Here is a 14,202-nt window from a genome sequence, read left to right as displayed (position 1 = left end):
TCAATTTTAGTACATGCTAATCATAGAATATTACAACTGGAAGGGACCTCGAGAGGCCATCGAGTCCAGCCCCCTGCCCTAATGGAAGGACCAAGTACTGTCTAAACCATCCCTGATAGACATCTATCTAACCTATTCTTAAATATCTCCAGCAATGGAGAATCCACAACCTCCCTTGGCAGTTTATTTAACGCCAAGGACTAAATGTATGGGTAATAAAGTATTCTGGTATTTTATTAACACTTCTTTTATAAGTAGCCTTTGAATCAATAAGTCATAATGAGCTGCTCTGTTTAGGTTATTTATGCTAATCTTATTACATAAAAATGTGGCACACAGACAGTAGAAACAAGATACAAATTCAGATGCAATTATTACAAAGTGCATACTTTTACAATATAATTATATAGTAAAAAGTCATAAAAAGTCACAAAAGAGCTGGACTAAAAAGAAAATCAGACACAGATTTGGGTATTTTGTTTCTACCCTAACATTCTTTTAGATGTCAATTTTGCAGCTGAAAATCCTCCTGAAGATAGTCCAATTGAAAATACAAAACATTCATTAGCAACTTCCTCTAATGTGGACATTTATGCACTACCAGAAAGTTATCTGAAGTAGAGTGAAGTGTACAATAAGGGTCTGGCGTAATGAAACTGCATTTAATACAAATCTGGTTTTGCAATCCTTAGTTAGTAGTAGTCTTTACACAGTATTTCCATAACTAAGAAAGAGTTGGAAAAATTATGGCCTCATTGACTACTGTTGTAGAGAACTCTATAAAAAGTGTTCAAACACATACTTGGGTAGCATCAGTGTGTTTGCCATTTTACAGTAGTACATTCAACAGTGCATTGTGATGATGGATGATGTCAAAGCCAAGGAAAACATTAAAGACACATTTATTTAAAATCTTAGCTCTAGATTATTAAGGGGAACAGATTTTTCTCTTATACAACTGGAATCATAATTTCATTTTTGCCAGCAAGTCAAAATACTCTTAGTGGTTGACCCTTGGAAGTAGACATCGACTGTTAATAATTTAGACAATTTTGGGAAACTATAAGAGCCACATGGCTCTTTTAATCTTACCACTACACTCATATGCATACTTTGTATGGAAAACTTTATTTGATAATAAAAATAGCATTCACAGACTTTCTCCTTCTTTGTTGCTACATTATATACATTGTGTCTGTTCCAAGGAAAGAAGCTTTGTACTGGGTAAGTCCACACCTACTTATACTAATGTTATGTATAAACCCAATAATTCAAATAAAGCTATGAACAATGTAGTATTCATATATGCATAGTGTTTTATAAAAAAGATTGGCCCACATACTGCTTTTTCATTAACACAGAAAAGAGCATGTTGTCTATAGCACATTGCAAGAAATGATGATTGAAGAACAGACTGCATACAAGTGCTTAATAATACACAGGCAGGCCCACCATGAAGAAAGAAATGATATCCAAACCAACAAAAGCTTTAGAATTACTTATATAGTCTCCCATTTTAAAACAGCTTTACATACCTGATTCAGTTTACATTAAAATATATTCCCATGAATCAATTTGTTCCATTTTCAGAAATATAAACACATATCACATTCCTCACAGCTAAATTTCATCATAAATTCTCTTTTATACAAGAAAAAGGCAACAGTTTTATTTTTTTTTTCAACAGGCTCTATTAATTACAATTTAAACTCTGTACACACAATGATTGGCCATCTTTTCATTTTGTTTGTTTTTTTTACAGTACCATGGCAACAACAGTGATAGACTTGCAATGCTTTTGTGTTCGTATGGAAAATGTGAAACAGTATACATGGATACACCAATGCACTGTAAAAAGCAGCAGTTTACTTCCTTTAGTGGTCCAACAGTAACGGCAAACATTTTGGCTCAGCTAGGCAGTAATCCATGAAAATTTTATATCAACACTACAGCAGACTTACCACACAACTTGCAAATTTAAAAATACAGCTTTGAAACTTGCATTTTTTACTTTTGCTGCCGTTTGTAGATTCAAAATTACAGCATAACCAGCATCTAAGCTTCCACAACCAGACCTTTGCTTTGAATGTCTCTTTGTCCTTATGTGCCCTTGACAGGTCTCATCTTTTGTCTCAGTAGGAATGAGCCAGGAAAATAAAACTCGAGTATGTCTATCTACCTAGGTATCAACACGAAGATCTCCAATTTGGCAAAATAAGAAAAGCCCACTGGGTTTAGACTCAGCAGAGGAAATATACCTGCTCTGTGAATGGAGAACTCATTCCCCTCCAATGTCACTGTGCCTTTATCCCAGTACCCCAGTTCCCTACCCTTCTTCAAAGCAGACCCAACAAGGCCGGACATGCTCAGCTCTCTGTCCATATACATCTGGAAGTTTAGCAGGGTTCCAGGGACACTTTCTTAAAGGAATATTGTGTTGTGGACACTAGTAAGAGATTGAGAGTCAACATTCATTACGCAGATATGGCCAATACCAGTCTTTTGCCTTCATGCATCCTTGAGAAGGGGGCAAGAGTATAAACTGTTCATGGAACAAACTATAAATTCTTTATCGTAAGTCATCTTGTGCTGTGCAGGTTTTTGTATAAACATCCTTCATTGAAATGATAGTCTCTTCAAAAAAGTCCTTGTCATTTTAGGAACTCTTTTTTTTTTTTTTTTTAAATTCCTTCAGCAGGAGTGCTCCATTCCTATTGATATGCACATCTTAATTCCTCCCTCACTCTCACCCTTTCTAAAAATATCCTTTACCTATCTTTTATTGTTGGCTTTATTTATTATGGAGGGATGGGTGAAATTGCCTGATAGAGGAATTATTCTCAAGAAATCTACAGCATACGTAGAAACAAAATTTTATAATCCTTAAGGACCAACGTTTGGCAAGAAACTTAAAAAAAAAAAGAATACACTTAAAATACTTTCTTTAATATTATACATCAGGCACAACACTTGGTGTATATTTTAGTTATAAGATTTCATCTGCATAAAATGTTTGTAGCTATTCATAGGATCAGCAGGTGTCTGCTATTTAATCATTTAAGAAACTAAGATAATTTCTGCTCTGTTCCCCTCTTCTTAAAGCCTGAAGCACTCGAAAGGCTGGAATGTGGCTCTGTGCATTGGACGAGTACCTCAGATGCTGAGATCAGTGCTGCACTCTTTGTAGGGTCTCCTCCTCTGTTCAGGGGGGTGTCTTTTATTGGTATCATATTTCAATCCCTGTTCTTCCCTCTCTCTGTGGCCGACTCGCTCCTCCCTGATCCTTTTGTCTGGAGACCGCTCCCTTCTCCTGTCCGTTGACTTTGCCCTCCGTTCAGGTGAGCTCTCTCTTCTTTTCTCTGGTGATCTCCTTTGATCCATTAGTCTTTCAAGTGACCTCCTTCGCCTGCTTGGTGACCCTTCCCTTTGGTGAGTTGGTGACCTTTCTCTTCGTCTCTCAGGAGATAAGTCTCTCCTCCTTTCGCGTCTCTCTCTCCTCTCCAAAGTATTGTCAGCACTTCTTGTCCCTTCCCTCCTTTTCTCAGGAGATTTCATTTTTTGTCCATTTACCACCATTTTCTCTGGTTGTTTATCTTGTCTCCTTCCTGGTGACCTGTCCTTTTTTCTGCCTGTCACATTATCATTGTTTTGAGAAGTTCCGTTCCAAGTGTGGTGCTCATTGGATTGTCTGCTAAACTCTCTGCTGCCTTTTGGATCTTTAACATATGTCCGCTTGTCCCCATGTTGTGATGATTTGTGAAGATCTGGTGGATAACTGGACTCCAATGATGGGTGTTTGCGTCGATCTGATGGCACGTTTTTCATTTCCGATACATTTTGTGAACCTGTGGCGGGACTGTTCCTGTCACTGCTGGGGTCTGGAAAAAAAACAACAACAGCAAATGTTTGGTACCAGCGGCTTATTATAGCTCTGACGCCATTTATGATTCTTCAGACTTCATTAGTGCCAAAAGCAAACAACTGTTAAAGCAGTCAGTACAAGACTAACTGAAGCTTTTGTTAATTTAAGTGTAACTGCAATCTATGAGTTATAGATTAGTACTGGTGCTTCCCTTTATTAGCTCTATTTTAGGCCAAGCTGCTTTTCATCTTTATCCTCTGCTCATCATGGGAGACTTCATATTTTTTCCTGGCTGAATTTATGAGGCTTAGATTAAAATACACTGTTTTTAGTGAAAACAAAGAAGATTAATAATTTTTAAAAGATGTAGCTGCTGAAAAAGAAGGGCCTTTCATGATTACCCCTTTTTAAAAATTCTTTTTAAAAAAATGCCTTCTTAGAAAGAGTTACACTCTGTGTGATATTATATTTTAAATTATTAAAAGAAAGAAACAATATAGCTGATCTTTATTTTTTGAACCGAAAGTACAATATTTCACTTAGACTACAATAATGGAGCTGTCATTTTTCAAGAATTTCAGAAGTATAACTCAATCTTGTTTAGTTCCACTACATTATGAAATAGCAGGATTATTTTGCTTTTACCACAATTGACAAGAGAAGTTGTGATCTTTTCTGATTAAAGAAAGGGAAAGATACTCTAATATCTAAGATTAGACTGATTTAACACCTACCGTTAATTATTTCACTATCATAAAACAGATCTGAACTACAAACTGTCAAGCAAACAAGCTGTGCCACAGATAAGCTAAAATTACTCACGTCATTTGCAACTGATGCTTATGAATGATTTAATACCTCTATGGCAAAACATTAAAGTAGTTGCACCGACTCAGCATGAGATGCAGATTTCTTAATTTTTTTTTTAAAAAGTATCTTCCCTAAGAGAACTCTGCTGAAGTTAATGAATAATTAGCATACTTCCTGAATTCAGAATTGGAGAGTCACCGACTTTAAGCAGATTGTCTTGCTGACAGTGACTGAAGAGCCAACAAACCACTTTGCAATCCAGAATCTTTTTTCCCCCTGCAAATGCTAAATCCTGAAAATTTTCATTTTTCATTTGCAAGTTCCTTGACTTAAACATCTCTCATTCCTTCTCTGTTTGTTTGTGTGTGTGTGTGTGTGTGTGCGTGCGTGCGTGCGTGCGCGCCATGATTTTTATGATTTACAGATCGAAACTCTGTGGCAAGTCCCGGTAGTTTATTTGGTTTGATTTTTAAAATTAAGGTAGGAAGGACTATCCCATTTTCCCGCAGCTTTCTTGTAAGTTAGCTATTGCACTAGATGGGAGCAAGGCTGAAAACAGGCTGGGGTACAGTACTTACAATTCAAAGAACGTGGCGGGGGCGAGGGGTGCTCAGAATGAATTGCTGTACATATAAAAATATAGCAAAGCGGAAAGCAATGTGAGGGAATTAGGCCACAGCACAGAAACACCTAATATTGATTTTAGCTACAAACCGTAGTTTGATTATGGCCCGTAAGGTAGAAGCAAGGCTCCCCGAGCTTGTCATTTCTCATACATGCAGCGATATTAGGAGGTATCATCGCTGAGGAAGGAAGAGCCCAGCACCAAGAAAGGTAAGAGAGAAAGAAAGAGAAAAGTAGAAAATTTAGATTCCCCATAACAAAGAAGAAAGAAAAAAAATCTACATATTTTATCTTAGGATAAAGAAAGTTTATTTCTCCAGTATGATTGTCTAGGCATCACCCAACGGTACAGCTGCAAAGACAGCAGCTGTTATTATAGTGACATCATTACACATTTAAGAGGTGATTCAGTGACCCAGACGACAGATGCACCCATTTTAAAAGACAACTGGAACAGCGACAGAGAATGCCATAAAAAAACCATTAACAATCAAACAACAACAAAAAATAAAGTCCACCCAAGACTACAACATTAAAAATAAGTACAAAACTCATTACAAAAATATACAGCTTCAGAGAGAAGCACGTCCCAATCAAATCTGAAAAAGACGGGAACTTAACATTATCCAATTAACCACTTGCGACTGAAGAATCAAGCCCAAAATGTTACAAATGTGAATGAGTGTAAATTTACATATATAAAAACAAGTGCAGCCCCTGTGTGTTAAATACTTTCTTGAAAACTGTATGTTAAACAGGTCAAAGTATTATTAGTCAAAGAAAACTGGTATTGGATTTTCATCCTCAGTGCAGCAGACATATGCTTTAAGAAGTGAAGCACACAATTTACAGGATATTTACGATGTCTAGCATATGATACAGTACTTTACAGTGAAAGAAGTATAGGAAAAGACAGGCGAAAAAGAGTATTACATAATTTCAGTGTTATTGTTCAACCTTCTGTAGGTGATTTTTGTTACCAGAAATTTAAACTCAAAATTCCCTGTCTGCATTATCAAATATTATAATTGTTTGAAATCTATATTCTGATCTGGCCAGACATTTAGGTTCAAATCTGTATTATGAGGAGATAGCGGAAATTCTTAAACATGGTACAGTAAATTAAAAGACTAGTTCATGAACCGTTTAGAATGTCGCTTTGTATTTTAGGAAATGGCATGAAAGACAGAACTTACTGATGCAACAATATCCAGATAATGGGGGGTGGGGTAAAAAGGACAACCCTTCAAACATCAGTTTCTATAGAAACTTCACAGACCTTTGGTTGGGAGCAGCCCTACATCGAGGGCATAGTTTTCAACAATTATCTCAAATAAATAAGACATAATAATAGTATTAAATAGAACACTATGTCAAGCCATTCAATACTCTCATTCATCAGTTTCAACAGGCAGGTGTAAAAAAGGAGTTCTACTGGAAACCTCAGCAGAAAGTAGTACCTTCCTTCAAGACAGACCCTAGAAACCTTTTCATAACCTCTTTAAACCTCTTCATAATTTACAAATTAAATTACTTGACACCAACAGATATTTTAAAGGGGAAAAAGGACTCAGGAGGGCCAAATCCATATACTTCTGCATAAATATTTTGAAATAGCTTTATAAATATTTACACGTTAGCTGAAGGCAAAACCCATAAACCTTCTAGGCTTTCAAGCTCATGGATACAGCAAACTAAGAAAAGAAGCCTACCAAACTAGTGACTCAAAATAATTCAGGATTTCCCTTTTTTTTTTTTTTTTTTTTTGGCATTGATGAGAGGAAGAGAGTTATTTGAGATAACAATTCAAATGCTGAGAGAGAGTTTGGCACAGTTCAGTAACAATTTTTGTTTGGTTGGTCAAGACAATAAGGTTTGTTTTTTTTTTTCCATCCCTGACCACCGAAACTACTGCTTTGATGATCTCGCCTTACACTGTGCCCAAGTCCATAGAAGCAAGCAAAGGATGAAATGTGTAGAAAATTCAGCACAAGCGAAGCAATTAACCACATGTTGGTAAGACACTGGTGAGAAAGGAAAATAAAAAGGATCCCCGCTTCAGATCTTGAGACAAATCACTCATGTGGTGACGCCAGGAAAGAAAGGAATGTTTTCATAGTTTGACCCACCATATTCTGGTACAGAGCCATCTCCACGTTTCAGAAATAGGCGGACTCTGCGGCCACCATTTTTAATCAGTTCTATGGCCCGAGCATGCTTCATGTTCTTGGTGGTTTCCCCATTGATTTCTAGAATTTCATCGCCGATCTGTCAACATGATGAAAGAGCAGAACAGAAGATTAAAATGAAGCCTCTGCCAGAAGAGTGCCAACTGTTGAGTATGTTACTTAAGGGAACACTGTATTTTACATATTGGTTTACATCTAGGAACTTGAATACAGATGCCTGGCATGAATCAGCCTGATTTAGAAAGCCAAGAATTGACCAGAAAAGGAAAACAAATATTGTGCAACAGACCGTCAGCACGCTGGCTACTGTGGACCTATGATTAGTTACATAGCTTTCTGTTCCAATAAATTTATGCTTTTTAAAAACAAACACAAAAAAGAAAAACCCTCTCCAAACATTAACATTTTTTGCAGCCCTTTTTGGAGGAAGAGTCTACACCAGTTGTCCAGTTTCTAAATAAACGGCATAACATCTATGCGTGCTTTATGGAGAGCTATAAAAAAAATGACAGATCTCTTCTCTGACACCCTCACAAATTGCAGGCCCCAACCCCACAAAGACTGCTGAATGTGGTTATTAAGGGAATAAATAGGACTACAGGTTTAAGCTCTCTAGTCTGGGGCCCTCAGGACCTAACTGATGCCAAATGAGAGAATTTGGTGGAGCAAAGGAGATCAATACCGTCCAGCAGCATTATCAAAACTTCCACTGCTTACCGGGCTCTTGGAAGATATTTAGGGGTAAATTACAGGTAAATTACAGCCAAAACCATAGAAAGCCATGACTGGTGCTTGTAAACAAACTTTATGGAACCACAAAAAACTTCCACACCCCCATGATAAGTGATCACCCAGCTACCTACAATCAGGCCAGATTACGGATGTTGCCAGACAAGAGTGTGTTGGACTAGAGAGGTTCAACCTGTACTAACAGATTGAAAAGTAAACCTATTATGGGGCTAAATTAGACCCTGCATGTATTGCACACATCGGGCAGGTAGAGGTCGCATGTGGAGTCACAATGGTGGAAAATAATGTTTCAGTAACTCACTGGTGAGTGTGTAATACACAAGTTCCTCTCTGTATCTTACCTCTACAGGCCAAGCTAGGAAACTTTAGCTCAACCTCTACCAGCTCATGCTTTTAGCTCTGGAGGTTCCTGGTTCAATCCACACTATGTTGGCAAAGATGGCAGCTTATCACACTTTCTTCCATGCATGGCCTATGCTAAGTTTTCAAAGAACTGAAACATCAACTTTCGGGAATAAAGTCTGGAATAAGGGCTGGGGTGTGGTAAGCAACTGGTTGAACTTCAACAGATGTAGGTTAAATAGGAGCCAACATATGAAGTAAGGAGTGAGTGAAGCTTCTGACAGAAGCCAGCTAATGACAGGCGGGCACACAAGACACTAGAAATAAGAAGGACCTTCTGCCTTTTTCTCTTGTCATTTCAATTCATTTCATTTCGTTTCATAACAGTTAGCAGACGTTAACAGAATTGGGAGTGAGGGAGGAGTCCCGACAATTTTCAGAAAAATTCTTGTGATTAATACTGAACAGTGCAGCAGGTTTTCAAGATCTGCTTCTCCCCATGGGATGCACATGCACAAATCTCATTTGTCTTCAACAGGAGGCAAACGCTGAACTCACTGAGCAGGAATCAGCACCACAAGAGAACTTCAAATCGATTCTTATTAGTACAAGTCAAAAGGGTGGAAAGGTTTTGAAAACAAAACTTTTGATGTGAATCAATTTCTTCTTCAACTCTACTTACCCTCATCTTTCCACACCTCTCAGCTGGACCGTCCTCAGCTAATCGCAACACGTAGAGATCCATATTATACTCTCGGCCACCTCGCAGGCTGAAGCCAAATCCTTTCGCTCCTCTTTCCAGCTCAACGGTATAAAAATCTTGATCCTGCTGGAGGGAAAACCATTTGTACAGAAGTGACCAAGAAGCTGAACTCTGTCTCATTGCCTCCTGGCAAATATTTAACAATGGACATTAAATTGTCTTCATATTTTATATATCAAGGTTTGTTTACACACAAAGACAATGGCATCACTTTTCTCCATGACTCAAAGAATGTTTGTAATGGTCTGCAAAGAGATATTTGGTCCTATGGTATTAGCTACTCCTCAGTAGTTGACGGCACATTCTACTCAAGACAACTCTTTTCTATACAGCACAGTAATTGCTGCATTACTGCAAAGGTGCTTAGCGATCCGCAATGAGAGTGGTTATCCCAGCAACTGCTAGTGGGACAGAAGCATCTGTGAGATAATCTCTCTACTATTAAGCTGTGGCCTACACTATGATACACTCAAAGAACATTCTTGTCAAACATTGGTTTCTTTTCTTTTTTTGTCCTCTGAATCTCACATTTGGTGCACAGCAATACATTCAGGCTAGCCCCCTCACAGAACACTCTTTGGTAAACAAACACATAATTACTGTCATAAGATACTTAGGTGTCTTTGTTTTTAATCCTGATGCAGCTCTGTGTTTGAAGTGTTTGTCATATGAAACAACATCAATGCATATTAAGACTACTCAGTGATCCCTCTTTCCCAAAGTAGAGGAGGAAATTTAGCCACACAAGTGAAGTTATTCAGGAAAAACACTTCAAGCACAACTAGTGAGTGAACTGGAACCATGCCAATTAGAAAGGCATCTCTTACCTGTGTTGCCTGGGGCGCTTTGAAATCAAACTGGGATTCCTGCTTTGGTTTTGCATTGTTCCTGCTGAAGTGAATGAGAGAAAGAGGAGAAGAGAGGGGGTTAAAAAAACAAGTCATGGGAAATGAGGATGACTGAGAAGTAACCAAAAAAAGAGCAAGTCAACACGCTTGCCTCCAAGAAAATGAACTGACCTGGGCTCCTGGGGTATCTGCTGAGGTGTATGCGTGGTTGTAATTGTAGCAATTTTTTCAGCATTGGTCAATAAAGTAGCATTGGAGGATTCTGTAAAACAAGAGGGGGCTTGTGGTGAGAAAAGACTCGAGCTCAGATAACCCATTCCAAGACAAACTCGTGCTTTGCTGTGGGATTTCACTGGGAAGGTATCGTATACATTTTTCAAGAATGTGTCCAGGAGGGAAACAGACTCCTCAACACACATGGAGCAATGATTACTCCAAACTCCTTAACTATTTAATAAGCCGTTGATAAAGAAAATAATAATAGGAAAATAAGTATGACAGAATTTCTCTCACCCTTCTATCAATGCAGCCACATGAGACAGCACTGCAACTATACATCTAGAAGGGTTTTTTAACAAAGAATTGCACATTGGAATTTTACATGATGCTCTTTGTCTAACTTTTTCTAAAGGTTGCCTTCAGAAACGTAAGATTCCACTACTGCCACTCCTCTGCCCGTGTCTTTACAACAGAAAGTCTTTTAAACACTAACCTGACCCATCTGTTAACTATATTCTGTTCTCCTTCAATAACAAAGAAAATTCCTCAATATTCAAGACATTATCTACAACCCCATTATCACTGAAAATTAATAAGAGCCGGGGGACGGCAGGGTGGAATGCCAGGGTACGTGTGTGTTCAGAAACAATACCATAGCTAGAAAATGTAAACTGTGTACACCACTAAAGTAATGAATATTGTATTTTTATGTAAATTCAACTTATTCTCCAGTAACCAAATTTCATCAGCGTTTTCACTAATCTTAAGGAAATTCCAAGAGTAGATAAATCAGATAAATATTTAGGAAGCTTTGGGATAGATATGTCCCAGTATCTGCCTCATTAGGTGAGAGATAAGTTTTTTGTTTTTTTTTTTTAAAGTACAGGCTAATTAAAGATCATGGAATATTTTGTTCACTTGATCAGTAACAGGTCTGCTAACTCTTAATTACTTCCAAAATCAGAAAATCATTAGGTTCTTTCAGCCTGAGTTCTTTCTACAGGAACACTAAAATGTTCTATGTGCCACAACAATAGTTAATACTGTCTCCATCTGAATCTGTACCTTTAAATGCTTTGTTCTAGGATATACCGAATAAAGGTCTAATCTAAAACTTATTGATTGATGCCAATGGCAGCTTTCTATTGATTTAACACTTTGGATATGATCAAAAACATGTGAGTTTTCTCATCTTTCCTCATTATTTAACAAATTGTGCTGTTGTAATTCTTGTTCACTAAAATACAGTCTGTTTCACATGCTATGCTCAATGTAATAAACATATCTTTGGAGTGCCGTATCTGGTATGAGGGGGACAAAAAAAATACAAGAGTGAGATTTTCAAAAATCCTCAACATTGGGCTAACTCTGCTCTTAGTGAACCACAAAAATCACAGGAGCCATAAGTGACCTGAAGAGATCATCTAGTCCAGTCCCTTGAATTCACGAAGGTCCAAATAATATTTAGACCACCCCGACAAGTGTTTTTTATGGATGTGTTACCACTGACTTCAATATGTGCATTTAGGCCAATTGTGATCCAACCTAATCTGAACAGCCTCGAATTTTCAGTGGGAAGGGCTAGAATCTGAACCTATTTAGGGAAGACGTTTGGGATATGAATTTTGAAAGTTGGAAGAAACAGAGATTTGCGGTTAAATAATAAAAATGAGAGACTTGAGTTCCGTTTTCTGCTCTGCAACAGCTTTCCTTAAGAACTTTGGGCCAAGCATTAGTGAGAAAGACTGGAAAAAGAAGTGCCATATGAAACCAAACCGCAGACCCAGATCTAAATGCCACTGAAGCACTGTGAGTGTTTGAAATATGGATCATAATGAGGGCCTTTGCAATGTTAAGTGTCTATTGTCACAGATCCCATGCACTCTCTCTGACACTTATCCTTACTGCAAGTGGTGCCAGACAGCTTTAGAAACTACAGAATGCTCTAAATGCATACACGCTCTACAAAATGGATAAGCTACAGAAAGCATTCATACAGAGATAAATTCCCACATATCTATAGGATTACAGTCGTCAGTAGGTGAATAAATGACTTGGAACTCCTTGCCTGGCCATTTTGCAAGGTGCTCATTTGGAAGTCTGCAGACCCTGAAAATATTCCTTCTGTAATACAGAAGTGAGTGATTTCCAGGAAAAGGCATGCTTTAAATGGTTATAAAGGCTGGAAATAGTTGTATACTTAAAAAGCATATTCAATATTTGTGTTTGTAAGTGAGGAGTTACAATGACATTTGCTTGGGAAATCACAACAAATACATTCACCTTTTCGTATAAATATGATTTGTTAATCTAAACAAATATGTTGAGGACACAAATCACTGTGAGCCATGGGAACACATGGCATTCAAGGCAGAGAAAGGGGAGCCTGTTCCTTCCAGTCAACAGCAATGATAATGGATACAGCAGCAATATCCACAATTATCTTTCCAGAAAAGCTTGGTTATTAGAAAAGACTTTGACCCAGCTGTAGGTCATTTCAGGGTCTTACCAATAATAAATATGTAGTATTTACTTCATGATTTTTATCCAAGGCATACCCTCCCTTCCTGGCAGGGCGAGGCTCACTGAATACCACTGAGGTAATCTTTAGAAATTTATTAGTGGTGCCCTGCATTGATGCAAAATTTCTATTTGCATCCACAAAAATGAGTCATGGACATCCGCAGCGACATCCCTGGACATGGATACCCACAGCTATAAAGAGCTTATTGCCACAGATTTGCAGGGCTCTAGGTACAAAATTTATATCCTTATCTGCATCCATACTCATGGAAATGAGCCACGAATAGCTGCATTCACATCCACGGACCCAGATATTCACGGATTTGCAGGGCTCTAATCATGAGCATGAATCCAGTTGGTGAGAGTAACAATATTAGTGAAGAAGAACAGTGTGGGCCTTGCATGGACCCTGAGAATGCACTGAGTTAGTTATCCTGCTCTGAAGCTTTTGTTGAACTATCATCATTTTTATTGTTACCTGCATGAGTTGGATTCTCAGTAGCTCAAGTTAGCTCGCCCATGCACAGCTTCTGCTATGTAGACATACACTCCATGTTTGTAAACAGTACATATCTCTCCTGGACAGGAGGCCTAAGGCCCAGTTTCATTCCTCTGAAGGGCTACTGTCTCACATAACCCTGGTCCAACATGGCTGAGCTTATTACTTTAGCCACTGACACTGAGGGCTGGTTTACCCTAATGGGGGAGATCAATCTAACTTATGTAACCTCAACTTCTTGAGCAAAGTAACTGAAGTTGACCCAGTTAGATCTACTCACCATGGGGTCTTCACTTTGGTGTGTTGACAGGAGATGCTCTCTCATCGACTGCCCTTGTGCTTCATGTTAAATGTAGCACTTGAGTTGATGCAAGACTAGACTAGACTCAATACTAAACTCAATAAATCAACCCCCTCTGGATCGATCCCTTACCGTCAATCTGTCTGGTACTGTAGACGTACCCTTAATTTGCTAATAGATTTTCATTCACAGACTCATGAGTGTTAAGGCCAGAGGTGACCATTATGATCATCTTGTCTGACCTCCTGTATAAACACAGGCCAGGGAATTTCACCCAGCAATCCCTGCCCCAAGCCCACAGAATCTCTTGTTGAGTTACAGCATTAGATAGATATCAAACGCTTGTCTCTGCAACACAAAACTTGAAGGCCATCTTTCCTGTCTGAACTTCTTCTTATTATGCTTCTGTCACCTGGTATTTCTCCCTGTTGACAGTAAGAGTAGCAACTTCTAATGTCATTTTTCATTACTG

General features: G+C 38.3%; 1 protein-coding gene across 26 annotated transcripts in view; it reads right to left on the bottom strand.

Moving 5' to 3' along the window:
• Positions 1-218: 218 nt before the first annotated feature.
• The window catches only part of MAGI1 (membrane associated guanylate kinase, WW and PDZ domain containing 1), a 488,573-nt gene continuing 474,589 nt past the window's right edge, over positions 219-14,202 (bottom strand). For 4 of the 26 annotated variants that reach the window (XM_075006154.1, XM_075006161.1, XM_075006162.1 and 1 more), the window contains 6 exons: positions 10,360-10,450; positions 10,168-10,231; positions 9,260-9,403; positions 7,426-7,564; positions 5,387-5,475; positions 3,672-3,878 (listed from right to left, as the gene is read on the bottom strand). In XM_075006154.1, coding sequence (XP_074862255.1) covers positions 3,822-3,878; positions 5,387-5,475; positions 7,426-7,564; positions 9,260-9,403; positions 10,168-10,231; positions 10,360-10,450 — 584 coding nt within the window. In that variant the 3' untranslated portion in view covers positions 3,672-3,821. Of the gene's footprint in view, positions 3,879-5,386; positions 5,476-7,425; positions 7,565-9,259; positions 9,407-10,167; positions 10,232-10,359; positions 10,451-14,202 lie in introns of all 26 variants that reach the window. The other 22 variants (XM_075006142.1, XM_075006144.1, XM_075006143.1 and 19 more) reach the window with 11 other exon arrangements.

The sequence above is a fragment of the Carettochelys insculpta genome, chromosome 11 (genome assembly GCF_033958435.1).
Source record: "Carettochelys insculpta isolate YL-2023 chromosome 11, ASM3395843v1, whole genome shotgun sequence".
Taxonomy (NCBI): domain Eukaryota; kingdom Metazoa; phylum Chordata; order Testudines; family Carettochelyidae; genus Carettochelys; species Carettochelys insculpta.
Note: the sequence above shows the minus strand (reverse complement) of the source record. Positions and strands in the feature narration are given on the sequence as shown.